Below are 27,971 nucleotides of genomic sequence, written 5' to 3'. Positions count from 1 at the left end.
AGAGAGAGAGAGAGAGAGAGAGAGAGAGAGAGAGTGAGAGAGAGAGAGCATGGGGGGAGAGAACCACCAAGGTGCAGTTGTTATAGCAACCTCCTGATCCTGAAGCCCCTCCCCCCAGCTCCTGGGCTGAGTGCACTGGACACTTCTGCTAATAATCTCTCTCGCTCTTTCTCTCTAGTGGTCTCCCTCCCTAATGTTTTCTTTCCTCTCTCCCCTTCTATACCAACCCAATGCTTTTTTTTCTCTCATCTATTGAATTCTCTTTTTCTTTATGTCTCAATCTCTGTGCATTCTTCTTTGTCAATGTATACTTTGTATTGCCCTGCATTACTGACTTTCTCTTGTGACAGTGTCGTAAAAGGACAACACACACACACAAAAAAACGCAACCTTGATTATTTCACCTTGACGAATGACAATGCTTTTATTACAGGGTGCACCTAGCAAATGAGCAAAGATATGTTGCATTTCTAGGTAAGAAAATGCTAAATTGTCTCTAAATCACAGCCAGGTACAATCTATGGTTATATTGTGCCCAAACAGCATGGCATAATCACACCCAATCAGATTATGTTTGACATTTAAATGTACAGTGTAAAGAAAAGAATTCTGGACCAATACAATTTTACTGTGGGTGGAGCTACACAGTGTGACAAATTAATGACAATGTCCTGTTGCTTGTTGCAGAAGCTTATGACAAAAAGAAGAGGTGGTATTTATTAATACAATCTAACATAAGGCAATCTAGATGGAAAAATAGGGGGAAATGAGCATGCTCAATTAAATATCCAATACTGACTGATACAACACTGTTGAAAAATGTGGGATCAGTAACATTTTAAAAAAATAATAAATTAATACTTTTTTTCAGCAACTACATACTTCAGAATTGTTACATAAATTGCTATTTCAACTAAATACAGTTCTTTTGAGATTTTTATTCATCAAAGAACCCTGAAAAAAAAAATCACTGTTTCCATAAAAAAAATTAAGCAGCACAACTGGTTTTCAAAAATAATAATAAGAAATGTTTCTTGAGCAGCAAATCAGCATATTAGAATGATTTCTGCAGGATTATGTGACACTGAAGACTGGCGTAATGATGCTGAAAATTCAGTTTTGCCATTACAGGAATAAATTACATTTTAAAATATATGAAAAAAAAAAAAAAATTTATTTAAAATTGTAATATTTAGTTTTTTTGTGACTAAATAAATGCATCCTTGGCGAGATTAAAATGCTTCTTTCAAAAACATAAAAAAAAAACGCGCTGAACAAGTGCTTGGATTCCAATTCTATGAACTAAACAGACACAGACAAGCAAATAAGTACAATCAGACAACAACAAAAGATGGCCTTGAAATGCATGCATGTGTTAAAGAGGTCAAATGATGCCATTAAAATTTTTCCTTTTCTCTTTGGAGTGTTACAAGCTCTTGGTGCATAAAGAAGATCTGTAAAGTTGCAAAGACTAAAGTCTCAAATCCAAAGAGATATTCTTTATAAAAGTTAAGAATCAGCCACACCTACCTAAAACGGCTCGTTCTAACACGCCCCCACATATCTACGTCACTATCTGGGAAGATTTGCATAACGCCGCCCAAATGTTCATGCAAAGAAAGGCGGTGTAACTTTTATTCTCGCTGTAGTTTTGTTGTTATCCGCCGCTGCCCTGTCGTGAAGGCGCTGTGTTTCGTTGTGAAAGCGAAACTACTTTGTTTGGTCTTCCAAAAGAGGACGATATCTGCTTCGTCATGACTGGAGCTGATCCGTGTTGGTCGCTGAGGAAACACAACAACTTTGCGCTTTCACCATGGACGAAGCGGAGTCCAGCCCAGGGTCATAACATGTGGTTGCCACAAGCCTCCTTCTTCGAATCCGCCGGCGGCGGCGGGCTTGAGAACTCACTCGGAAGCGGAAGCTCACTCTAGGCCACCGTGTGTGACGCTGTGTTTCGTTGTGAAAGCGAAACTACTTTGTTTGGCTTTCCAAAAATGGACACGACTAGAAATCAGTGGTTAAGTTGTATTTACAACACTGTTCCAGAACAGTTTAACCCAAATATTCAGATGTGTGCAGCACATTTTATGGAGGACTGTTTCCTGATCCTGGTATAGTAGACTACAATGCCAGCTGTTCTGACTCACAGATTGTAAGTACGCTTTTAATATTTAAAGTTTAAAGCAAGTTTTTTGGGCAGTGTAGAGTAGGGCTTGTTGTTTGTCATTTCTCCAATCACAAATGCAGACATGGTTTTATGTTTGCGTGGCGCGATGCAACGCAACGCGTAAAAAGACAGTATAAGTCATTATAATCTGTAATTATGTCCCCATTGGATGCAATGAATGCCTCGTTTATAATGGGTTTTAATGTTTTTGAATCATCACTCTGGCCTGACAGGGCATCATCACAATATGGTAGGGGCGTAACATTTCCGTCACACGCTTGAGGTATTCGGCCAATCATAACGCACTGGATAGCTGGCCAATCACAGCACACCTTGCTTTTCAGACCGATGAGCTTTGTAAAAATCGACGCGTTTCAGAAAGGCGGGGCATAGAGGAGAAACAATAATGTACAGTTTGTGGAAAATGTGTTTTTTGAACCTTAAACCGCATAAACACATTTCATTACATCAAATACACAAAATAATGTTATTTTTAGCAACATCATATGACCCCTTTAAAGGCTAAACCAGGGTTGCCCAAACTCAGTCCTGGAGGGCTGGTGTCCTGCAGAGTTTAGCTCCAACTTGCCTCAACACACCTGCTTTTAAGTTTCTAATATGCCGTAAGAGCTTGATTAGCTGGTTCAGGTGTGTTTAATTGGGGTTGGAGCTAAACTCTTCAGGACACCGGCACTCCAGGACCGAGTTTGGACACCCCTGGGCTACACCAAATGAGTGTGTCTAAGTGTATGTGTGTGTATGTGTTTAATCCACATCATTAAATTGAGCTCTTGAATGTGCATAGTGCAATAAAGGCAGACCGACCTTTGACACACAACAGATAACACAGCTAAACACACAACACTGGCATTTACAGACACCCTCTCTATAGTAAATACTGTACAGAGTACTTGTCTGAAAAATGTGGTGTGTGTAAGTGTGTACGTGTATGTATACGTGTGTGCTCTAGATCTAGCTCATCAGACTATAAAATGAGCCGAGTGCATGACCCTTTAATTTTAGAGGTGAAAGAAACATCCTATGGTACAGACAGTTGAGCTCACAAGTTTATACATTTGCAGAATAAATTCAAACATTCATAAAAATTGCATTTTATTTTTTATTTATTACAACCCCCAGGAAGCTATTTGCCTTGGCATAAATTTACATATACTCCGGTAGTCCAAATTGTAACTGAAATTACACAAATTATTCTGTTCTGGAGTTTACATACCCAAGGTTCTTAATATTGCATGTTGATCCTTGAGCTACTACTCTTTGTGATTGTGTACTAGACCCTGGATTGTCCTGGCTAGTAAAGCTGCTCAGTGTTTTTAATATTAACTTTAAAAGAGAGAGAGAGAGAGAGAGAGAGAGAGAGAGAGAGAGAGAGAGAAGTAGCGATGCCTGAATCGTCAACAAATTACTCTTTCGAGTTAGATCTGCGATGAAAGGTTCATCCAGATTATAAAACTGGTCTGAATGATTCAATAAAGAATTGGACTGACTCAACTCTCCAGTTCAACTCACTAACCAAATTTTGATCTGTTAGTCAAACAAAACTATTGTATTACTTCAGAAGACATGAACAGTAGCACACAAATCATATGGTCTACTTATGTCATTTTTTAAGTTTTAAAAGAGTGACCAGCACATTATTTAAAATTTCTCCTTTTGTGTCACACACACACAAAATTAAAAGGCATTCACATTTGGAAGATACAAATGTGAGCAAAAAATTACAGAAGGTTCATTTTTAGGCGATCTATCCCTTTAAGAACCAAATGTATGTACTTCTAAACAAGAATATGTGTCTATGGAATAAGCATATTATGTTCCTCAGGGTAATACTAAAAAATTTTTTTTTGACCACTCTTATTTGTTTTAAAATGCTAAACATCTGACAGATTATGCAATGAATATATAAACATATGAGCAGGACTGTACGTAATTAAATACACACAACACACACACAGCTGTATTAAAACAAAATTAGTCATTTTTAGCTTGTCACAAGCTGTTGCTTTGTGATCAATACAAGTTGCTCACGCCTGAATCAAGTTGTAGCAAAATTTTGTAATGTTGTGGTTAGCTGGAAAAAAATTATTACCTCACCCCTCCTTTTTCTCTCTCTATCTGTTCTACCTCACTCTCTCCCTCGTGAGTTCCTGTCTGTGGGATACAGAGGTTTATAAATAACTCTCAGCCCAGTACAGTGTTTTTATGAGTGCGTGTGGTGGCAGTATGTGTGAAGATGGAAGGAGCACCCACTGGCTAACACTAATATAATAAGATATTAATGAGGGAGAAGAAGAAGAAGAGAGAGAGAGATAGAAGGGAGACAGGAGGGGGAGGACAGGAGAGAGCAGAAACAGAAGAAAGGAGGGAGGAGAAAGAGGGGGCACGGAGAGTCAGCACACGAGGCTTCCGCTCGTTGAGCAACACCGCCTCCTCCTAAACGCTGCTAAATACTCGCTCTCTCTCACTGGCCGTCTCCCTCCCTCACTGTTAATGGCACCCTCTTTAAACACTGGCTGAGTGAATGTGTGTGTGTGTGCACTGTAGCGCCTGGGTGCATGTTAAACACAGTCCCTGAAATCCTACTCCAATCCAATAAAGCCTTCAGCAGCCCTGCCAGCAGAGACAATTACTGCACCTCACCCAGAGAGAAAGAGAGAGACAGTCGAGAAACGGAAGGGAGAGAAAGAGAGAACAGGAAGCATGGAGAATGAGGGAGGGAAGACAAAGAGCGGCTTGTCACAATAACCTGCTCATAATCATCTGTACATTACTCACACGCTCTTCAGGCTAAGCTCCTCCTACCGACTTCATTTGGCACACTCTTAATAACTTAAGAGTCATCCATTCATCATATGGGTTTGACATAGGGTTGGGTATCATTTGAATTTTATCGATTCCGATTCTTATCGATTCCTAGTTTTGATTCCAATAAATATTAAAAAATCCAATAAAAAATATAAGTCAAACATATTTATTCTGTCTTTTTACAAAGCATTCTCTTGCAGCTGAATAACATGAGCAAAATCAGCAGCCTACAGAACACTTAGGCCTACAAGAGGAACATTTGCCTATGGTTTTAACAAAAATACCACAGCAAAAACAACTAGTCAACAACTAATTTCAAACATTAAATTGTTAAAGACAAGATCTAAAATACTGTTACACATGCGTTTTCTTCCTCACCTGTTTACGTTCACTTAAGACAAAAATGGCTTTGTTTACAAGGATATACAGTACTGATGTAATTTTGTACATATTGGATGCAAGATGTGAAAGAAGTCAGTTCCGGCCCAGAACTACCTTTTCTGCAATGGAAATGCACAGAACGGTTTGAGAACAAACACAGGCCGGGAACCCGCACTGGGACCGTGGCGGAGCATCCAAAATCGTGTACTGTCTGAGTAGGTACTACATTTGAATTTGAATTTACTTCGCAAACATTAATAAAGTATGTTCTATATAGTATGAATATGGGTAGTATGAATGAAATTCAGACGTACTACATCCACCATGTTGTTACTGTCACATGACCTTCCAGTGTCAGTTGCATCACTTTACTACCATTCATAAATCCTCTCCCGTGGCCTCATGGGATAGTAAAGTGTCCATCGAATGTGCACTTCAGAATCCAGGTGGAAAAAGTAGGTCACCTGTGTACTTTTCGCCTATGGTTATTCGAATACTATGAATTCAGACTCGCCTCACATACTGTTTAGAGTAGGGAAGTATGCAATTTCGGATGCAACGCAGTTCTTCTGTGCTCGCAGCACGCAAAACAGTGCGCAAGTTCTTTCCCTTCCAGTGCTTAAATCATTGAAAATCACATTAAAATGCGAACGTGGGAATCGTTAAGTGGAATTGAAATGCGCATGTCTTATCGAAAACCCGGTTATGGGAAATTTAGAACCAGTTCTAAAATGGAACTGGTTCTCGATACCAACCCTAGTTTGATGGTAGCTAGTTTGACTTAAGTATGCCTCATATATATGCAATACACGTGCAAATATACAGAAAAATGCATATCAATGAAAGTTTCACTCAGCAGACAAAACATTAAAAAAAATAAAACAATTCAGTGAAAAGTGAAAATAAAGACAAGTTCATTTCTCACAACTTTGTCGCCATTCACATCAAACTAAATAAGGCGTCCAAAACATCCACACAAAGCCTCAACGTCTGATCAAACACTTGAAAACGCTATACTATATTAGCTAAAAGTGCTATTCTTAAACTATTAGCAATCTACTAAGCTAGCAGGCTATGCTGTTAGCTTGCTAACCCACAGTTTCCCAACCTTGTTCCTGGAGGCACACTAGGGTTGCCAACCATAGAAAATGAATATACGGGACATTATTGAAAATACAGGGATGCATATAGTATGCATTCCCGTATACTCCAAGCTGGCCACAAAACTTGGAGACCTGGGCATTAACACCTCCCTCTGCAACTGGATTATGGACTTTCTGACCAACAGACCTTAGCATGTTAGGTCAGGCCACACCTGCTCCACCACCATCACACTCAACACCGGTGTACCACAGGGCTGTGTACGGAGCCCATTCCTCTACTCCCTCTACACCCATGACTGCAGGCCTGTGCATGGATCCAACTCCATCATCAAGTTCGCAGATGACACCATGGTGATTGGCCTCATCAGAGACAACGATGAGACTGCCTACAGGGAGGAGGTACAGTACCTGGCTGCATGGTGCGCTGACAACAACCTGCTCCTTAACACCAGTAAGACAAAGGAGCTTATTGTGGACTTCAGGAAGAAGAAAGGAAGCACGCATGACCCCATCCACATTAACGGGATGGTTGTTGAACGTGTCTCCAGCTTCAAGTTCCTGGGAACCCACATCTCGGAGGACCTGTCATGGACCACAAGCACCTCCAGTCTGGTCAAGAAGGTTCACCAGCGCCTCTTCTTCCTTAGGACACTGAAGAAGAACCAGTTGTCTTCAGCCATCCTGGTGAACTTCAACCGGTGTGCGATCGAGAACATCCTGACCAGTTGTATCACAGTCTGGTATAGGAACTGCTCAGTTGCTGATGGCAAGGCACTGCAGAGGGTGGTGAAAACCGCCCAACGCATCACAGGGACACCACTTCCTGCTATTGAGGACATCCAGAGATAACGCTGTCTACATCGAGCTCGCAGCATTCTTAAGGACTCTTTTCACCCTGACCATAGACTTAAATAACAAAGGAATTAAAATTTATACAAAAAGTATTATAACGATTGCTTTTATATTATTAGTAATAGAAAGGCAAACATTATAATACTTTCTCGTTTGCCGTCAGCATTCAGCAAATACACATTTGCATCATTTAAACAAATCTTTGAATGGCTAATGAAAATTTAATTTCCAAACGAATCCAGTTGTGAGATCTTGTGACGTGTTCATGTGACCTGCATGATCGCGTGTTCTCTGCGTGACTTTCGGTCTGTGCAAATTTAATGCTTTAAACATTCAATTCGTGATTTCAAATTATGCTGCACTTTATGCATTTGCCCACTGTCATATTCATGTCATTTTCACTGTGTGCTGTATGTAAAATAAGTGTTACCTTGGCTTTATTTGAAAAAATATGATTCCCAATGCACACAAACTTCCCAGAATACTGAGTGCTCTGTTGGTTACAGTTTACTTCCTTTTTAATTATATTTTTATAAAATATTTATTTATTTGTGGAAAATACTTTGTCCATCTAAAGTATAAGTATGTTTATTTTATAAATTTAGTTTTTAATTCATTTTCAAATTATAAAAAATTTCTTAAATATTAATTAAAATAAATACAATTATATCGGCCAACCGTATCGGTCGACCACTAGTTAGATCAGCGTAGCAGCGGGACAAGGGAGGTCACGTACGGGACAAATCAATATACCCAAAATACAGGACGTCCCGGCTAATACGGGACGGTTGGCAACCCTAAGGCACACCAACAGTACACATTTTGGATGTCTCCTTTATCCGTCCCATTCATTTTTGGTTTTGGATTCTCTACTAACGAGATGAGTTGAATCAGGTGCGTTTAATTAGGAAGAGTTTGAAAATGTGTTGTGTCGGTGTGCCTCCAGGAACAGCGTTAGGAAACCCTGTGCTAACCAAAGGCTAACCCCAAAATTAAGACAAATAAGAAATCCCTGTTGTTCATTTGAATCAAACAAATACTGTAAAGGGGTTGGTAAACATGTTAAAGTCATTCATTGAATGTGATATTATCAATTTGAACCTGGATCAGTTCTACATCTGCCACATGACATTTTACGATCCGATGGGTACAGAAACATAATCCACTGACAGCAGATTTCAAAACACTTTTATTGACTAGATCAGGAGTAGGCAAGTTCCGTCCTAGAGAGCCACAGTCCTGCAGAGTTCAGCTCCAAACCTAATCAAACACACCTGAACAAGCTAATCGATGTCTTCAGGATTACTAAGGCTACTAAGACAAAAAAAAACATTAGGCACTGATATTGCTTAAGTTGTGATCATTCCAGAACTCTGGAATTCTAGCTTCAGCTTTTTACTGACAGCCAACAGTGGATCAAGGAAATAAAAAGGTAACATGGGTGGATTTTCCTTAGATTAGCCAAAACACCCAGGTGCTGTGTGTAAATGATGGAAATGATTGAGAAGAAGCTATTCATGATTAACTCATCCACACTAGCCTAGCACTACTGACTCAACTATGGGATTATAGCAGAAAAACACCTCATTTCAGACACCTGACAAATTTGAACTCTGGAAGTATGTGTTTGTGTACAAGCAGGTCCGAGTGGTCTCTATAGATATACGCTAATGGAGTTTTAGTGCCTAATGAATAATTAGCATTGATGCTACAGGTTAAACTCCTCACAAAATGCCTGTCCCAAATGGCACTTTTTAGACTTTGCAGCCTTTCCGAGTCCAAATTTTGGTGAGGTACTGACATCTAGCAGTGTCTCCATTCGAATATACATACCCTTACTATACAGTAGGTGAATGAATAGTAGGCTATGTGCAAAGAGAAGATATGTCCAAATTCATAGTATTCGTAAAACAGCAGGTGAAAAGTACTCTGATGACCGACTGCTTCTGATGATAACTACCCCATGACGCCTCCAGAGAGGGGTTGTGAACGCCAGTGAATCGACTCAACTGACGCGGGTAGGTCACATGACAATGACAACATGACAAATGTAATACGTCAAGATTACATTCACACACTACACACATTCATACTACATAGAACATACTTTTGTAACAGTCGCAAAGTAAGCACTTATTCAAAAGAAGTACCAACTCAAGGAATATGCGGTTTTGGACTCGGCCCCAGTGATGGGAGGAGGGCGACAGACACCCCATAACCTTTCTTCATTTCTCTGTCGCCCCCTCATGTCGTTTACCTTCATCATATGACCGCAGGAAATGAAAACTTGCTATACAGTTATCTTGTTGACCACTTTATTACTTTAATTTCTCTCCCTCCCTCATTCTTTCCAATTACCCATATGTTTATGCAAAGTATTTCTCTGTTTATATCTTTCCATCCCTACTTTCGCCATCCCTCCCTCTCTCCAAATGCTCTTTTCTCTGCCTGTCTCCCTCTCTCTATTTTTAGTGTTCCACTGCTTCCTGTTCTTGGAACCATACCATAGCAAGGGGGAGGGGGCAAAGAGAGAGAGCAAGAGAGAGAGAGAGAGAGAGAGAGAGAGAATGTGGATGGGAGGAGGAAGAAAGGAAGGGAGGGGAGGAGGGGCTTGTGCCTGCTGTCCTCAGTCCTCTGTAAATCAATCCGGCCATTTGCCTGTCCTTTTCCTCTCTCCACCACCTCCCTTTCTCCCTCCATCTCTCCCCTCACACTGAGATCAGGCTCAAAGCAGGAGGAAAGTCATAAAACAAGGGGAGGAGGGTGAGAGAGAGAGAGAGAGAGAGAGAGAGAGAGAGACAGAAGAGGAAAAAAGTGATAGGAAAGGAAAAGGAGGGAAAGGACAGAAAGCCAGTATTGTTGAATGAGAAATGCATTAAGAGCAAAAAGGGGATAAAGTTCTTTTAAAAACCAAAAATGAGCTCTAATACATATGACTTTACATATCGAGCCTATTTGGAAAGGATTAGCTTTTTAAATGATGTCTCGGTTACAATTATTAATAAAGCATGAATGACATTTCATGTACTGATTCAAACAGGATCGGGATCTCTGTAGTTTTTACTAAGGTCTTGTCTGGACATGGCCATTATTGAAGGTCATGTGCTCTGGATATGTGCATCACAGCATTTATTGAAATACACAAGACTATAACAGATAATATTAAGATGACACTGCTACGATCATGGCTAAACAGTTAAGCAAGTAAGCATGTTTCTGTGTAGCTTAACTGGTAAAGGACAGCAGTAGCAGCATCAAGGTCATGGGTTCAGTTCTTAGGAAACACACAAACTGACAAGATGTATAGCAGTTGATTCAATAGTTGAACCAACCTGAATTGTTATTTTATCCAGAAAGTTGACAAAAATGATTCAATTCATTACAAAGGTGCACTTGAACCAAAACTTAAAAGATACAACAATCTTATATTCACACAAGGTTGGGAAACTGTGGGTTGGCAAGCTAACAGCATATCTCCATATTAATCAAAATCAAACGGTTTGATTTGCTTTGTGTGTGTGTGTGTGTGTGTGTGTGTGTGTGTGTGTCAATAAAAGTACTAATTAAATCTGTTCATCAACCTTACCTCTTCACAAGACTTAGATTAAACCACTAGATTCATATGGATTTGTTTAACGACACTTTTTAAAAATCATTTAAGTTCTGGTTACCCAGACTTCCAATGGAGGCACAGAAACCGCTCATATTTCATTAAAGGGGTCATATGATGCGATTTCAAGTTTTCCTTTCTCTTTGGAGTATTACAAGCTGATTGTGCATAGATAAGATCCCTGAAGTTGCAAAGACTAAAGCCTCAAAACCAAATAGATATTCTTTATCAAAGTTAAGACTCTGCCACGCCCCCCTAAAACAGCTCGTTCTAACACGCCCCCACATATCTACCTCACTATGTGGAAATATTTGCATAATGCAGGCCAAAAGTGCACGCAAAGAAAGAAGGCGTGATTTCAGTAACCGCAGTTAGTGTTGAAGCAGCCATGTCAGGGAGACGCTGTGTGTTTCTAGGCGAAAGCAAAAGCACTTTATTTGGCCTTCCGAAAGTAGATGCATTTAGGAATCTTTAAGATTACTTACAACAGATCATTTGAGTTTCAAAGATTAATGAAAGTTTTATGGATTTGAAACCACATGAGGGTGAGTAAATGATGACAGAATTTTCGGTGAACTATCCCTTTAACTACTGTTATCTATCTCTGAGGAATGAACAAAAAAAGAAATACATAAGTCAACACGAAATCAAAAATTAAAATGTATCCAAATTACTTTAATTTAATGCATCACTGTGTTATTTAAAAGAAAATAAACACAATGTTTGCTCCACCTTTAAAACAAATATGCCTTTGGGAGACATCACAAAGCCCTCTTATTCTCAACTCCCTGTAGTCTACTCTACATGTCATACAGAGACGTCTTTTCACAAGCATCAAAATCTTTTGACTGAAGTCCAGCTCACTTTTTTTATTCTATAACTATCATCTTAAAATTGGCTTTATTATAACAACTGCAGATGGGGCTTATTTGAGGGTGGTTATCTGGGTTTGCCCCCTCAGGGTGGGACAGGGTGGCTTTGACTTGGTGCCATTTAGGCCAGGGGCAAAGGGGGAGCGAAAGAAAGGAGGGTGTCCCTCCTCACCTCGCCAGCCAGATGGTCTGGTCACCACGGCTGCGTTGTCCCCGCCAGGAGGTGCTTTGATTCTGGAGCATGTGTGTCTCTGTGCATGTGTACAATGTCCTTCTCTGTTATACATGTAGTCCTTTTATGTCTCCATAAAAATCTCTGTATATACTGAGAAAAATTATTTGTTATGTGTGTATACAGAGCTGAACAATAAGGATGGACTGCTGGCCCAGAGCCAGTGTCAATGTGTTTCAGGCCAGTTGACGGACTGTGATCTACCCTATGGGGCCAATGCTGCACTATCATGGAGAGATTCTCGGAAACCATCACTTTCCAGCAAAAGTTAAAATCAAGGTTTAATTGCAAATGAACACCAAATTATGTTGTACAGAACCCTAATATCAAATGAAAAAAGTATTATAACCCATCCCATGTGCACACACAGCAGTGAGTAGTGAACACACACACACCCGGAGCAGTGGGCATCCATTTTTGTTTCGGCATCCGGGGAGCAGTTGGGGGTTTGGTGCCTTGCTCAAGGGTCTCAACTCAGTCGTGGTATTGAAGGTGGAAGAGAGCGCTGGTTATTCACTCCCCCCACCTATAATCCCTGCTGGTACAGAGACTCAAACCCACGACCTTTGGGTTACAAGTCTGACTCTCTAACCATTAGGCCAATAATAAAAATAAATAAAAAAATAGTAATATTTTTGTATAATAAAAATATTTAATAATTTGCTTATTTTTTTGTATACTATTAAAATGACTTAAATTATTAATAGTACACATAAAAATAAACAAATAAATAAGTCTAATTATGTTAATTAAAATAAAATTTTCAGGGGCTGTGTCAAACAAACAAACAAATAAATAAATAAATATTTATGTATTTATATATATATATATATATATATATACACACACAGGGAAAAAAAATGAACTTGAATGATTTTAGCAAATGGCTGCAATATAACACAGAGTGAAAAATTTAAGGGGGTCTGAATACTTTCCGTACCCACTGTATATCTCAACTACTACTGTGACTGGTAAAGTGTTAAACTTACTGTTAAACCCTGTGAATAAACACATGGAGTTACATTGAAGCTGTATCATCTGGAACAATTACTGCAAATTAAAAGCCTTTTTTTGTGAACTTAACATTTAATGAAATATATAATTATTAATATAGTGGCACACATAAAAATTTCTATTTTTTGTGGCAGGTGAAAATGTTGGCAGGGCAAGAAAGACCTGGGGGGAAATCATTGTAATCCTCATTGTAAAGCTTTGATGTTTGCACCTGTTACACAACCATCCTTACAGAAAGAGGCAAAGCAGAGGACAGCAATAATACATTTCAGAGAAGAACAGGAAGGAGTTTGTTTTTTCCAGATGCTTTCAAAGAGAACCAGAAGTACAGATAGTAACCTCATAATGTATTCTCAGAAATACACAAAAACTCATACAAATGGACACACCATGGATACCTTATCATATTCAATAATGAGTAAGATACCTGCTGCTGACTTCAAATAGGAGTGTGTGTTCAGTATTAAGTCTGGAGTGTGTGTGAATAAAGTGGATGAGAGTGTGCACCTGTGCGTGATTCAGTCTGAGTGTGTGTGTGTGTATATATATATATATATATGGCAGTCTGTCTTCTCTAACTGGCTCACAGGCAGCGGATGGCTGACTACAGCTAAGCCAGTCAAGCTCTCTGGTGAGAAGTGAGAGAGAAAGAGAAAAACACAGACATTCTTAAAGAGAGATGCAGATACTTTGGTGCCACAAAGCATCACTGACATATTTTTCACTCTAGCTACTTTTTTTCTTTTAAACATATGATGACCCATGCTTTCTCCAGTGTACAGGAGTGTTTTTTATTTTTTACTTTTTAAATCGCAAAAAAAAAACACTCTGATGTGCCAAGCCACTAGAACCAAGCCGAAAACTGTGGTATTGACCAGTGAGCTAACTGTATTGTTGCATCCCTACCAAGAAAACTGACTTTGCTGTTATTAGTACTGTAACTGTTTTTTTAGTGTTCAATTATTGTGAGTGGGGGGTTAAGTGGCATAGGTTTTATTGTGAATTTATGTAAATTTGTTGTGTTTTGTATTTACTAATATATTTATATATTTCAGTATACTTCAAACTTTTAATATATTGTTCAACTTTCAATTAAAAAAAATAAGTTCTTTAAATGTCATCCACCACCATTTTGTGGCTCTTTTTTTTTTAAAGTATCGGTTCAGGCATCGTTTAGATTCAGACAGTGCACCAGACTTTTATTTTGACAGCACTGAGAAGGTCAGGGTCTGAGATTTTGTCATATTCATGACCTGTCCTGTATGAAAAATGTGTGTTACCTTGTCTTTATTTGAAAAAATGATTCCCAGGGCACACAAACTTATCAGATTACTGAGTGGACTACAGGGTTTACTTCCTTCCTTAACTTCCTTTAATTTCTTGCTAAAATGCTATAATAGGATTACAAAATCAAAAATCTGTATACATATCCAAAGTATACATTTTTTTATCAAGTTCAATTTTTTTCATAATTAATTTTCAAATGATTTATTTAACATTTAAATTAAATTAAACATTTTAATTTCAGTAATTGTTATGCATGTTCATATATATATATATATATATATATATATATATATATATCTTTAAATGATATATGTTCATATGTTAGATATTTTGTATCTAACATATGAACATTATGAAGTCTTTTAACATAATATAAACAACATAATATAGTCATTTTTTTCATTTCAGCTGCAGCCCTGAAAAAGAAAAGAATTGCATTTTGCTAACTTATGTGCTCCGGCGCAAGGACCTAGAAAGCTGAAGCAGACACACCAAGAAACTCTGCCTGTGTGTGTCAAGAAAGCACAACATTAATCCATTTTTAATTTTCTCCCATGCTACATTTGGACTTCGTTGAGGGGTCTCTCTTTCCCAGAGAATGTATGTGCTAGTGTTAATGCACATGTGGATGGTACGGTAACCATTTTCCTGTTCAGTGGTGCGGATAAACATGCACGGTACTGCTGCTCACGTGAACACACAAACTAATAACCATGTGTGCAAATCATAGATTCAAAGTGGGACCTGCCTGCTTTCTTGCCTTTGTTCTCCCGTAAAGCATGCTATTACACGTTATAAAGCCTTTATTACACTTTTATAAAATAGTAATAGCATTCATTTCAATGCTTTTAAAAAAAAAGCACAATATGAGGCTGTGCCAAATATTAAAACATGATTAGCGCTCATTATTCTGAAGGAATAAGCGATGTGTGCATTATATATATATATATATATATAAAAATGTGTGTATGCATTTGTTCTTCAACTCATTTTTAGAACACACAAAAATTCACCAAAAGAGGGCTCATACACACACACACACACACACACACACACACACACACACACACACACCACTTTGGCTAATTACAATATATAAGTATCTCTTACATCAGCCCAAATGCTAAATATATAAAGTGTAATTCAACTGTAACCACAGTGACAAGGCAATACACAGCTCTTAGTTTAGTCATACACGCCAAGACTGCGTATAAATGAACTCACACAAAGGACATTGTTACATTACAAAGTCTGCCACTAACTTATGTACATTTACAAATAAATTCATAAATAAAAGTGAATTACAGGCAGGAGACACATTGGTTTAAAAGTTCTTAATCTATCCTATCCTGTCTCTACATATTAAAGGGATAGTCCAACCCACAAAAAAAAAAAACAGACTTCAATTTTATGGGAAAATGTATATATATATATTTTAGGGTTGTAACGGTATGAGATTTTCACGGTATGATAATAGTCTCAGAAAATATCACGGTTTCATGGTTATCACAGTATATATTAAACAATAATTCTTATCAGTAACAATGACTCTTAAAAGAACAAGAACAAGTTATTTGAGTGAACAAATCCTTTATTACAACAAACTTGAAACCATTTTAATGAAAGTATTGAAGTCTCCCTTTAAAAAAAACAAAGCTGTACACCTTATGTATATCTATAATCACACTTTTTAAAACATTTTAATTAATGTTTTAAATGAAAATGTACAACTTTTATTTTTGGCAAAGTTAAAACATGGACAAACATGGTATTCCTTAAACAATGTTTAAATAAATTATTTTATTATAAAGAATATCATTGTTGTTGTTATTATCAATTTGAAGTACATTGTACAACGCTAATATATTTCTGTCATTTCAAATTAAATCGCACTTTTATTTTGACGGGTTGTAGCGGACCTTTGAGTTTCAGAGTGTATTTGACAATGGTTTTTTTTTCAAATAAAACTAGGAAATGTTTATTTACGTTTTCTCTCAGTGTAGCTCTGCTGATGTTCATGGTTATGTATTTTAGACGCTGAAAACACCATTAACTTCAGTATGCAGTAGATAAAACGGCGCTACTCAGAGACATGCAGAAATAAGCAGATTATTCATATAGCAGTCTCTTTGCGCTTTAATATTCACAGACACATATCATAACTACTTTCGATTTATCCATCCATCCAATTGCGCGTTTTACGCGACATCCTCGTTATTCTGTAAATTCCATGTTCACGATCGTACGGCCTTAACTTATAACTTATGAATGCGACATACCTTTATCTGCACTGAGGGATAGTGTGCGCGAATATGAGCGAAGATGTTGGATGTATTGCCTGCTTTTGCAGCCACTTTGCGTCCACATTTTTTGCAAACTGGATCCATCCTCAAGGACAACCCCGCGTTTTAAATATCCGATGTATTCCCATACTGCAGATATTCACTTTTTTTTCGGTGGGGATGGAGATTAGATAGTATCTCTGTCTCTGTCATTTTCTCCGCTGCACGTGCGTGTAACGTTAAGCAGCCAAGTGAATGCAGAGTGAAGCAGCCGAGTCGAAATAAATTGCATGTGTGCGGGCGAGATTTTTTTTTCGCTCATTTAAAAAAAAAAAACGTAGATATGTTTACGGTATGATAACTGTGCACGTTCAAACCATGATAAACCGTCATACCGTTACAACCCTTATATATATATATATACACACACACACACACACACACATCAAACAAGTTTAAATATTAGTCAAAGATAACACAAGTAAACACAACATGCAGTTTTTAAATGAAGGTTTTTATTATTAAGGGAAAACAAAATCCAAAACTACATGGGCCTGTGTGAAGAAGTGTTTGCCCCCCTGTTAAAACTGTGGTTTATCACACCTGAGTTCAATTTCTCTAGCCACACCCAGGCCTGATTACTGCCACACCTGTTCGCAATCAAGAAATCTCTTAAATAGGACCTGCCTGACAAAGTGAAGTAGACCAAAAGATCCTCAAAAGCTAGACATCATGCCGAGATCCAAAGAAATTCAGAAACACGTGAGAAAGAAAGTAATTGAGATCTATCAGTCTGGAAAAGGTTATAAAGCCATTTCTAAAGCTTTGGGACTCCAGCGAACCACAGCGAGAGCCATTATTCACAAATGGCAAAAACATGGAACAGTGGAGAACCTTCCCAGGAGTGGCCTGCCAACCAAAATTACCCCAAGAGCACAGCGACGACTCATCCAAGAGGTCACAAAAGACCCCACAACAACATCCAAAGAACTGCAGGCCTCACTTGCCTCAGTTAAGGTCAGTGTTCATGACTCCACCATAAGAAAGAGACTGGGCAAAAATGGTCTGCATGGCAGAGTTCCAAGACGAAAACCACTGCTGAGCAAAAAGAACACACAGACTCGTCTCAGTTTTGCCAGAAAACATCTTGATGATCCCCAAGACTTTTGGGAAAATACTCTGTGGACTGACGAGACAAAAGTTGAACTTTTTGGAAGGTGTGTGTCCCATTACATCTGGCGTAAAAGTAACACTGCATTTCAGAAAAAGAACATCATACCAACAGTAAAATATGGTGGTGGTAGTGTGATGGTCTGGGGCTGTTTTGCTGCTTCAGGACCTAAAAGACTTGCTTTGAACCATGAATTCTGCTGTTTACCAAAATATCCTGAAGGAGAATGTCCGGCCATCTGTTCGTGACCTCAAGCTGAAGCAAACTTGGGTTCTGCAGCAGGACAATGATCCAAAACACACCAGCAAGTCCACCTCTGAATGGCTGAAGAAAAACAAAATGAAGACTTTGGAGTGGCCTAGTCAAAGTCCTGACCTGAATCCTATTGAGATGCTGTGGCATAACCTTAAAAAGGCGGTTCATGCTCGAAAACCCTCCAATATAGCTGAATTACAACAATTCTGTATAGATGAGTTGACCAAAATTCCTCCACAGTGCTGTAACAGACTCATTGCAAGTTATCGCAAACGCTTGATTGCAGTTGTTGCTGCTAAGGGTGGCCCAACCAGTTATTAGGTTTAGGGGCAAACACCTTCTTCACACAGGGCCATGTAGATTTGAATTTTGTTTTCCCTTAATAATAAAAACCTTCATTTAAAAACTGCATGTTGTGTTCACTTGTGTCATCTTTTACTAATATTTAAATTAGTTTGATGATCTGAAACATTAAAGTGTGACAAACATGCAAAAAAATAAGAAATCAGGAAGGGGCCAACACTTTTTCACACCACTGTACATACACAATTGGTGGCTGACTAAATACTTTTTTGCCCCACTGTATATATATACATATACACACACACACAAAATGGAACTCAATAGGAACCAAAACTATTTGGTAACCAACATTCTGCGAAATATCTTCTTTCAGGTTCCACAGAACAAAGTCAGTCATACAGGTTTGAAATGAAATTAGGGCAAATACAAATGATGATGACAGAACTTTAATGTTTTGGATGGACTGTACCTTTAAGATGGGATAGGAGAAAGTATTTTAACATCAACACATATATAAGAGCAACTGTAAATGCAACAAGAAACTATATGCATCCCTTTGAACCTTACAAATTTGTTTTTCCCCAAAAACGTATTGATTTTGCTTTTGTTCAGGTATGTGAACTGTTCTCAAATGCTCATGAAATCTCATGTTACATTCATTATGAACCGTTTTTGTTTGAAAAAGAAAAGAAAAAAAACATGGCTCGCAAGTTTTGTCAGTGATTCATAGCACTTAGTCATGTCACTCTGTGTGAATCTGTTAATCAGAAGCAGCAGGAAAACAGTGAACTACGGGGCATCAAACATAAATGTGCACAAGATCTGCTTACTATGTGCTAGGAGCTTTGGTTTCTTCATGACATCATGACTTGTGGACCAAATACATGGAGTTAAAAAGACGTTTGATTCCACTGCTCTATTTTTTATTACAATACCTTGCATACACCACAGACAATGAAAGCTACAGTAAAATAAACATCCTAATGAAAGTTCAAACCATCTTTGAGGGAGAGCATCGATGTGCAAAAATAACCTCCTGATTAACATGAAATTTCTACTGAAATAGAGACAGAAAGTGATCAAATGAAATGAACAAAGTGGAGGAAAGAAGGGCTCCGTACTGATGACTCATCTGTGAGTGTGTGTGTGTGTGTGTGTGTTTGTACGAGGGAGATAAAAGGATGGAGCTATATTCCAGACAGCCTCTCTGTTTGTTGGACCAATTAGGAAGCTAGGAAAGAAGCTAATCTAATCACAGAGGCGGTCCCAGCTGCTGTTTACACACACTGAGGAAGAGAAAAGAGCACACAACCTTTATGAATGGACCCAGGGTGATCAAAACACCTGTATTTGTTAATTCAGCTCATGTCAGTTCATTCGTGCGGTCATTGTTTCTTGCCTAAGTAACTCTTTTGAGCCACATGATTCTTAGCTTTTATAACTCCTGACAAGTTTTCTTGGCATGATAGTAAAATAGCATTCACCTTTAAACACTACAAAGGCCTGTATCTTCCTAGAACAATCTCTCAAATGACTAAAAGTGGCACAAATACAGCCGATATCAAAGCCTGAGAGCAAGAACATTTTCCATGCATGATTTCAATAATAAAAGCAGGCTATAGAGTTTATATGCATTATATAGAGTAATCTACTTGGAGTTCGTACACTGTGTACTGTCTACAGGTACAGTGCTTAATTAGCACAACCAAAATCTGCTACTAAACTCTGGTTTGTACATTAGCATACTTTAGTACACTGACAACCACCATAATAACACAGGTGGTAATGAGAAAGCCACATGAAAAATCAAAGTTCATCACAAAAAGCTTTTCCACAAGCTGAGGTAAATACTAACCCACAGGAGTCAAAACATCTCTTTTGAGATATTCTGCTCAAATAAAAGTGTAATACATCCAGCCTGTGTTGCAGTAACTAAATCTCAGAGCAAACCAAGTTGACTCTCTCTTGATTTGTGCATATTCTGATTAAATGTAAAAATAAATAAATAAAAAGACAATAATCATGATTAATAATCGTTAATCCATAACAAACATGTGAGACGAGTTACCCAAATACTAGTCTCAGCCTTCACACCCACGGACTGTTGGCTGAACGTCTGATGCATACGGCACACAAAATTGGAAACACTTCAGGAGTTTCGAAGTCGTAATTGGATTGGTTGAATTATACAGGATTTCCGGGAGACGTGCGTGTCGCGTTCTTTAACGTTCCGCCTGGAAACAAAGATGCCGGGACTCCAAACCCCCTCATGTTAGAAGAAAGCCGTCGTGTTTACAACTGTGACAATGAGCGCTTATCAGGATCAACTAAACGCTGGATTTTCAAAAGCATGTGAAATATGTAAAGTTCGCGCATAGACTCTGTATATAAGTGCAAGAGTTCTACACACCGGTCTGTTACTGTGTGGACATTTCCACTAGGGTTGTGACGGTGAGGAAATTTTCCCACCGGTTAATCGACGTGCGGGCGGGGCGTTCCCTCTTTTCCTAGCTTTCCTTCACTTTTAAATAGCTTGTAAAACCGGCGTGCACATTTTACTTTCACTTTGAAATGGCGGCAATTCGGCGTAAATCAATTGGTAGTTTTTAGTTTGTTTTAATTTTCCCTCTTTTCCTCGCTTTCCATCGCTTGTAAATAGCTTAAAAGCACTGTGCTCATTTTACTTTCACTTTCGAATTAGTGCAGTTCGGCGTCAGTTGCTTGAATGCAACAACCAAATACAACGTCAAACTCACTTTAGTCTATATATAAAACATAGAACTTTTATTAACAAAACAAATACAAATGCATGCTATAGGGCAGGCTATGCCAAATATAAAATAACAAATAACTTACATAAAGATTAAATAGGTATACAAAACCTGAAATAGGCTAAGTAAACATTATATAACCAAATAAATAAGAAAGAGCGTTTATTAGCAAAACGAGTAAGAAAGCTTGGAGGCAAGGCATACACCTTGATGTCAAATAAAATAAATAAATGACACAGTTTAAATAAAGTAAAAATCAGCAAATAATGTGGAACCAATTAAATAAGAAACGAAAGTTTCAAAAAAAACTTCCAAAATCACCTTAGATAAACGGCAAAAGTCAACAGGCTTTTCAAAATCCAAAATATTGCCAAACAGGTGCTTTTGCATCTCGTTTCGAAACTAAATCATCCGCGATCGTCTTGTCTGTCTCACCTCACTCTTCTCGTCAGTCAGCTCGACTCACTCTCCTCACTGGAGAAATGAAATCTGATCTGTGATGCGACTGTCGTTCGGCACGCTGCATTGAGCAGCCGCGTTCAGTTTTTAATTGTAGTGTCTGTTCTTTTACTGAACTAAATAATTTTTATTTCTATAAAAAAATCTAAATGACGGTGGGGGTCGGTGCCGCGGTGGCCAAGTGACGTAACTGGTGTTGCGGCTTAACACCGGTATCACCGCCAACACCATCTATCGCGGCAAGCCTAATTTCCACGCCCCTAAACATGATGCGGCACAAAACGAAACGTGATTGGTTGCTTTATCTGTCAGTCATATGGCCTCTTGGGCGGTCCTTGGCCATTCAAAGCGGCCAAGGTTCCCAGACCCTCTCTTGTCAGTCTGAAGGTCTGGCTACGCGAGACTACCCAAATACTGTAGTAGTGACACTTTACCAAGCATCAAAAATAAAAGTAAAAAAGGTACGTGAGCCCTTTAAGTAGTTATGATTTGATGATGACTCGGGTCATGAAGATGTTAACCCTTTAATCGGGTGACTCAACCTGCTGCTGCATGTAGTTGGCATGTAGTAAACGCTCCTCTATTTTTCACACCTTTCCTCTGAGGGAAAAACACAGATGCACTTTTATTAAATGACGATGACACACAAACACACGCACACGTGCAAGGAAGCCATGTGACTGAAGCGCAACAGCTAACAGCACTACTATTTATCAGCTGTGACACAAATAGAACAAAGTAATTAGACTGCAGCTGAATATGTTGAATAAGAGAGACTTTGAGAGAGAGAACCATGTTGAGACAGAAGTGCAAAATGAGGCCTAAATGCCACTAAAAGCCGGGCAGCAATATATTGAATGCTGCTCAGAGCAGAAGAGAGAAAGAAGAGGAGAGTTTCTTTTAATATGTTGGAAGAACTCTTCTTAAGTCAGCATGATAGTATTGATTCACACTCCTGAGTGTGTGTTTGTGTGCGTGTGTGTTTGTGGAAGCTCCTAATACCCCAGTCTGTAATCTGAACAAATCACCGTTATCACCGCACTGGTGACTGTGTTTAAAGGTCAAAGGCGTGATAATCCAAATTACTTGTAGTGAAAGGCTGATACATTGGATATTATTTGGCTATTCTGAGATTATCTGAATTGGCCAAAGCCCACTTGGCCATAAACAGATGTGGTCATTCGAGTGTGAAATCCATCACACCTCGGATTTGCATTATTTTTCTAATAATTCAACGATTCGTAATCTAAAATTCTGCTTATAATATGGTTACTACACCTCAAGACATTGTTCAGATGTTTTAATTCAAGACATTTGAAAGTGTTACCAACTGTCAATAGATACATGGACATTTTCTGTTTTTAGAAACTTTTTTTTATTTGAAAAATATTAAAAAGTCAAATGAAGTAAATATTATGTAAAATAATTGTTCATGTAAATTTAGTAATTTTTGTGAAGATTATTTGCTACCATTTAATCTTGGGTGTCAGGCGGGGCATAATTTTCTCAATGTCACAAATTTGTTTATTTATGTATTTATTTGTAACCTACCAACCAATCCTGTGAAATAAATAAATAAAAACACTTTATTTTATACATTATTTTATAAATTGAAAATACATGTATTAAACATGATATGACTATGCATAGGAGTTTTATCATGTCTGTATTTTTCTTTTTAAGATTTTTCCATTATTTTAATAATCTGAAACATGCTATATTTTATACACTCTAATGCAATTAACATCAATCATGCAAAACATGTGCAAAGTGCACACATTTGCTTTTGTGCCAAATAAGACAGGATAAGTGAGCCCAAGTTTATTTGCATAGCACATTCCCACACACCAATAGTTTCAGTTTCACTTTAAATTCATTCATTTAGGTTTGGCATTTATAATAAAGTTCTATTTATAATGAATTCCATTATAATTTATGTTTGTTTTATACTTCGTAATCCATTCCTGTTCTGCTCAATTTAAAGGCTGCCGAGTGAAGGGAAATACATGTTTGTATTTATAATGTTTGTAAACATTTAATTTACTGTTATTTGAATAATAAAATGTGACTTGTGCACTGATTTGATCTGTAATTTCTTATTAATGGTTGACCATTTATTCAACATTTTAAAAAATGTTTTGATATTTAGAATAGAAAGAAAACTGAAAACATTGTCTTGGTCCCACAAAGGTCTTCCATGGTGTAGCTTTTCAATGACCCCAGGGCAGAGGCGACCCATTAATATTTTGCCTTGAATCCCTGAAGGATGCCCTGAGCACCACTATCCACCATGACCAGAATCAACTCATCAGTCCCAAATGAGTAAAAGCTCACAGAGATCTTACAGAGTTCTGGAAAGCCACATCTTTCTGAAGTGTAAAAAAAAAAAACACTGGAGGGTTGAAGCGAGTTCCTCCCAGACACATCCGGAAAAGAACATTCTTATCCGAGCGGGTGAATCACAACGTTCTCCACCCAAGCAAGTACACCTGAGCCCTGAAAAAGGGGGAGGAGAGGGAAGTGAGAGAAATAATGATTTTTCTCCCTTTTAAAGCAATGCAAATTGTTGCTGTGGAGAAGCGGAGTTGAGCGTCTGTACACACACACACACACACACACGTTTTTAAAAATGTTTTGATATTTAGAATAGAAAGAAAACTGAAAACATTGTCTTGGTCCCACAAAGGTCTTCCATGGTGTAGCTTTTCAATGACCCCAGGGCAGAGGCGACCCATTAATATTTGCCTTGAATCCCTGAAGGATGCCCTGAGCACCACTATCCACCATGACCAGAATCAACTCATCAGTCCCAAATGAGTAAAAGCTCACAGAGATCTTACAGAGTTCTGGAAAGCCACATCTTTCTGAAGTGTAAAAAAAAAAAACACTGGAGGGTTGAAGCGAGTTCCTCCCAGACACATCCGGAAAAGAACATTCTTATCCGAGCGGGTGAATCACAACGTTCTCCACCCAAGCAAGTACACCTGAGCCCTGAAAAAGGGGGAGGAGAGGGAAGTGAGAGAAATAATGATTTTTCTCCCTTTTAAAGCAATGCAAATTGTTGCTGTGGAGAAGCGGAGTTGAGCGTCTGTACACACACACACACACACACATACACACAGCTCCACCATGTCTGATAATGATAAATAGTCCCCCATGGGCTCCGATCAACAACCTATCATGACGTCCGAAAATAAATCCACCTCATCTACGAGTACAAAAAACTCAATTCCAGAGGTACACACAAACACACACCTCCGGTCTGGACGCATGACAGGGACTGTACTCAGGTGGTAGCCCGCTCCCCGCTTACCCACAATGCCAGGCGGCGGCTCTGAAGTCACATTTGGTTGGGTAGAGGAGTAATGGCAGGCTTGAGCAAACGTATTACGATGGCAAATGACAATATTAACATATAAATGACTTCCTACCAAACACATCTGCTAATGTGTGGTTAGTGCCAGCGACACACACACACACACACAGCTTGACTGTATATTCTCTTCTAAATGTGACTGTCACAGCACGGACAAGGGCGTGTGTGCATGGTCTTGTTTACTGGAGTGTGTGGATGCTGTGTGTGTGCGATGGCTCACTGCAATGATTGTCCAATGTCACAATCATCATGTCGCTTAAAACACACCCAGCCACACACACACACGCACCCTCCTGCTCAGAGTATGTCAAGAGCGAGACTGGTTTGGACAGGAAACAGCATGTCCAGATTGCCCCTGAGACAGGAAAAGGATTGGGTGTCGTGTCTGTTTCAGCACTCAGCGATGCTGTAGAGAGAAGTGTTGTTGTTGCTTTAAAGTAATAGTTCAGCCTAAAAATTAAAATTTTGTCATCATTTACTCATGGTCATGTTGTTCCAAACCTGTATAATGTTATTTCTTTGAATTTTTTTAATGGAAATACCTTACCAATTATTTTCAATATAAAAAAAAATTTGTGGTCATGTTGTTCCAAACCTGTATAATGTTATTTCTTTGAATTTTTTTTAATGGAAATACCTTACCAATTATTTTCAATATAAAAAAAAATTTAATGAGTACTCAGGCTGTCAAGCTTCAATATTACAATAAAAGCGATTTGGAAGACTCTTGTGCTATATTCCAAGTTTCTGAAGTTGTATCACAGACCAAAATTTCAGTTGGTATTCACTAGGGCTGGATATTGAGAGACGTCATGAATCGATTCTATTCTGATTCACATGCATTTGATTCACTACCGATTCATTTGGTTATATATCATTATATGTCAGTACAGTACGTAAATTTTTCTTAAGGAAAAAATCTCTCAACTAATGCTGAAAATTATAATGAACCGTCAGCTGGTACATTACTATAATATTAATGACCCAAACTATTAAATTAAATTGCTATTTATTTTTGAATATAATAATCAACACTCAAATAAAAACAGAGTTGCATACAAATATCTAAATTGCTGTTTTAAAAGGCACTTTTTATATAAAATTTTTAATGATATAATTATGTTTCTACTCCAATTTGTTGTTGAAATATTAACATTTAACAGTGGCTGCAATCAAAACTTTTTTCATGACAGACATCACTAACAGTTTAAATATGTAATATAGTGCATATATTTTGCAAACTTCTCCTCTTTGTACTATAGAGTTATTTCTTTCTATTTGGCTTATGAGCTATGGACACTGAATAGCTTTCTAGACTTTTTATTAAAAAAATTTTTGTTAGGGGTGCTCTGATCAGGGTTTTTGAGGCCGATCACTGTTCGCCGATCACAGAAAGCAGTATCTGCCGATACCGATCACCGATATCGATCTTTTTAAAGCCTTCTTTTTATCATTTATAACTATTTATAATGATACTCCAATCAGAATTTTTAGATATTTATTCAGGGCCTGAATTTCATTTTTGAAAATGGGGGAAATTCCCCTCTTAGGTGACTCTTGCGAGAGGGGAAGCAGCTTTCACACAGGAGTCTGCTACTGATCCGTGGCTGTTTACCACAAACACAACATTTATCCATTATTTTGATTTAAAATCCAAACATGGTCACTGAAAATGCTTTTTCAGCTTTGCAATTATTTTTTTACACAGTACAGTAATACAATATTTCACAGACATGTTTAAACACAATAAATATAAGCAACACATTATTCAATGCTTTTTACTTTTGCATTTACTTCTAGATTTATATATTAAGTTGCTCAAGCAAGTGGCAAAACATTTAAAATACTTTTCTTACGTTATCACAAATTTACCATTGACAGAAATAGTCAACTCTACTGCCTTTCCTTTTGCATTTAAATCTTTATTACAAGCAATCCTGTGATTCATAAAGAACTATGTTTTCCTACCTCCAGGAGTGCTATCTATTATTGCCTTGTTTATCTAAAAGTGCTCTTTCCCTTTAAACCTAGCCAAAAAGCCATGTGTTGACTGTGAGAAACAGTAGACTTTAAAAATATGCATTTATGGTGTAATTACTACCTTTTCGTGTCAATCCATGTTCATATTTACTGCAAATAATGCGCTGTTACTTTAATTCAGCACTTGCAGCAAAAATAACGATCTCTGCACTGCTGCAGATGCACTGCTCCTGGATCGCACTGCCGGACCGTAACCTGTGAACGCTTTAATCCATTAACATGAGCGCGGAAAAAATACACACCACATACGCACTGCAAACAGAGTAATGTGAACCTGGCATTATGTGTGCGCTGCGAGTGATGTGCATGAGCGATCAGTTTCCAGGAGAGCGCGCGAGTGCTTAATTTTTCATTTTTGGGTGAACTGTCCCTTTAACAGCTCACTGGAGGTGAAGATTTGGTCTGCTCATCACACAAAGCTATCATGTGTCTTGTAATATAGCGCACAAGACTGATAGACCACTTTTATATGAAGCATTTGTTTTAGTTTTTTGAAGCTTCTAAGCTCCATATTCATTGTAATGGCATGGAAAAGAGCAATCAGCACATTCTCCAAAATCCATGATCACCTTTCATACAGGTTTGGAACAACATGAGGGTGAGTAAATAATGCTAGTTTATGTTTGTATAACCATCCCATTGTATTATTAACAGAAAAGAATGCAAAATCACATCTCATAATGATCTGAGGACAATTTTAACCCTCTAACATTCAAATTACGTATGAGAAATACCAGTCTCAGTCCGGTGACCAACAGAAACAGCTTCCAGCACGTAATATTTCAGTTATGAAAAAAGCTTTTAGACCGAGCCAGTCTGAAAAGAAAAAGAGTGTGAAGGCAACAAAAGGAGTGAAGCTGTTGCCTGAAGCCTGTCCTCTTCCATGCTTCCTTCAGCTTTGTGTGTCTGTTCCCTCGCATTTTCCTCTCTCCCTCAGAGCGCCTCCGGGCATCAAGCCCGCCACACGTCA

The 27,971-nt window shown here is 38.2% G+C and overlaps 1 protein-coding gene across 1 annotated transcript in view; it reads right to left on the bottom strand.

The window, feature by feature from the left end:
* The window catches only part of LOC107556508 (mastermind-like protein 3), a 66,986-nt gene extending 60,215 nt beyond the window's left edge, over positions 1-6,771 (bottom strand). The window contains exon 1 of the mRNA XM_016239645.1: positions 6,685-6,771. Coding sequence (XP_016095131.1) covers positions 6,685-6,771 — 87 coding nt within the window. The remainder of the gene's footprint in view (positions 1-6,684) is intronic.
* Positions 6,772-27,971: the final 21,200 nt, after the last annotated feature.

Source organism: Sinocyclocheilus grahami, unplaced genomic scaffold, assembly GCF_001515645.1.
Source record: "Sinocyclocheilus grahami isolate Dianchi unplaced genomic scaffold, SAMN03320097.WGS_v1.1 scaffold571.1, whole genome shotgun sequence".
NCBI lineage: Eukaryota > Metazoa > Chordata > Actinopteri > Cypriniformes > Cyprinidae > Sinocyclocheilus > Sinocyclocheilus grahami.
This window is presented reverse-complemented; position numbering and strand designations above follow the sequence as displayed.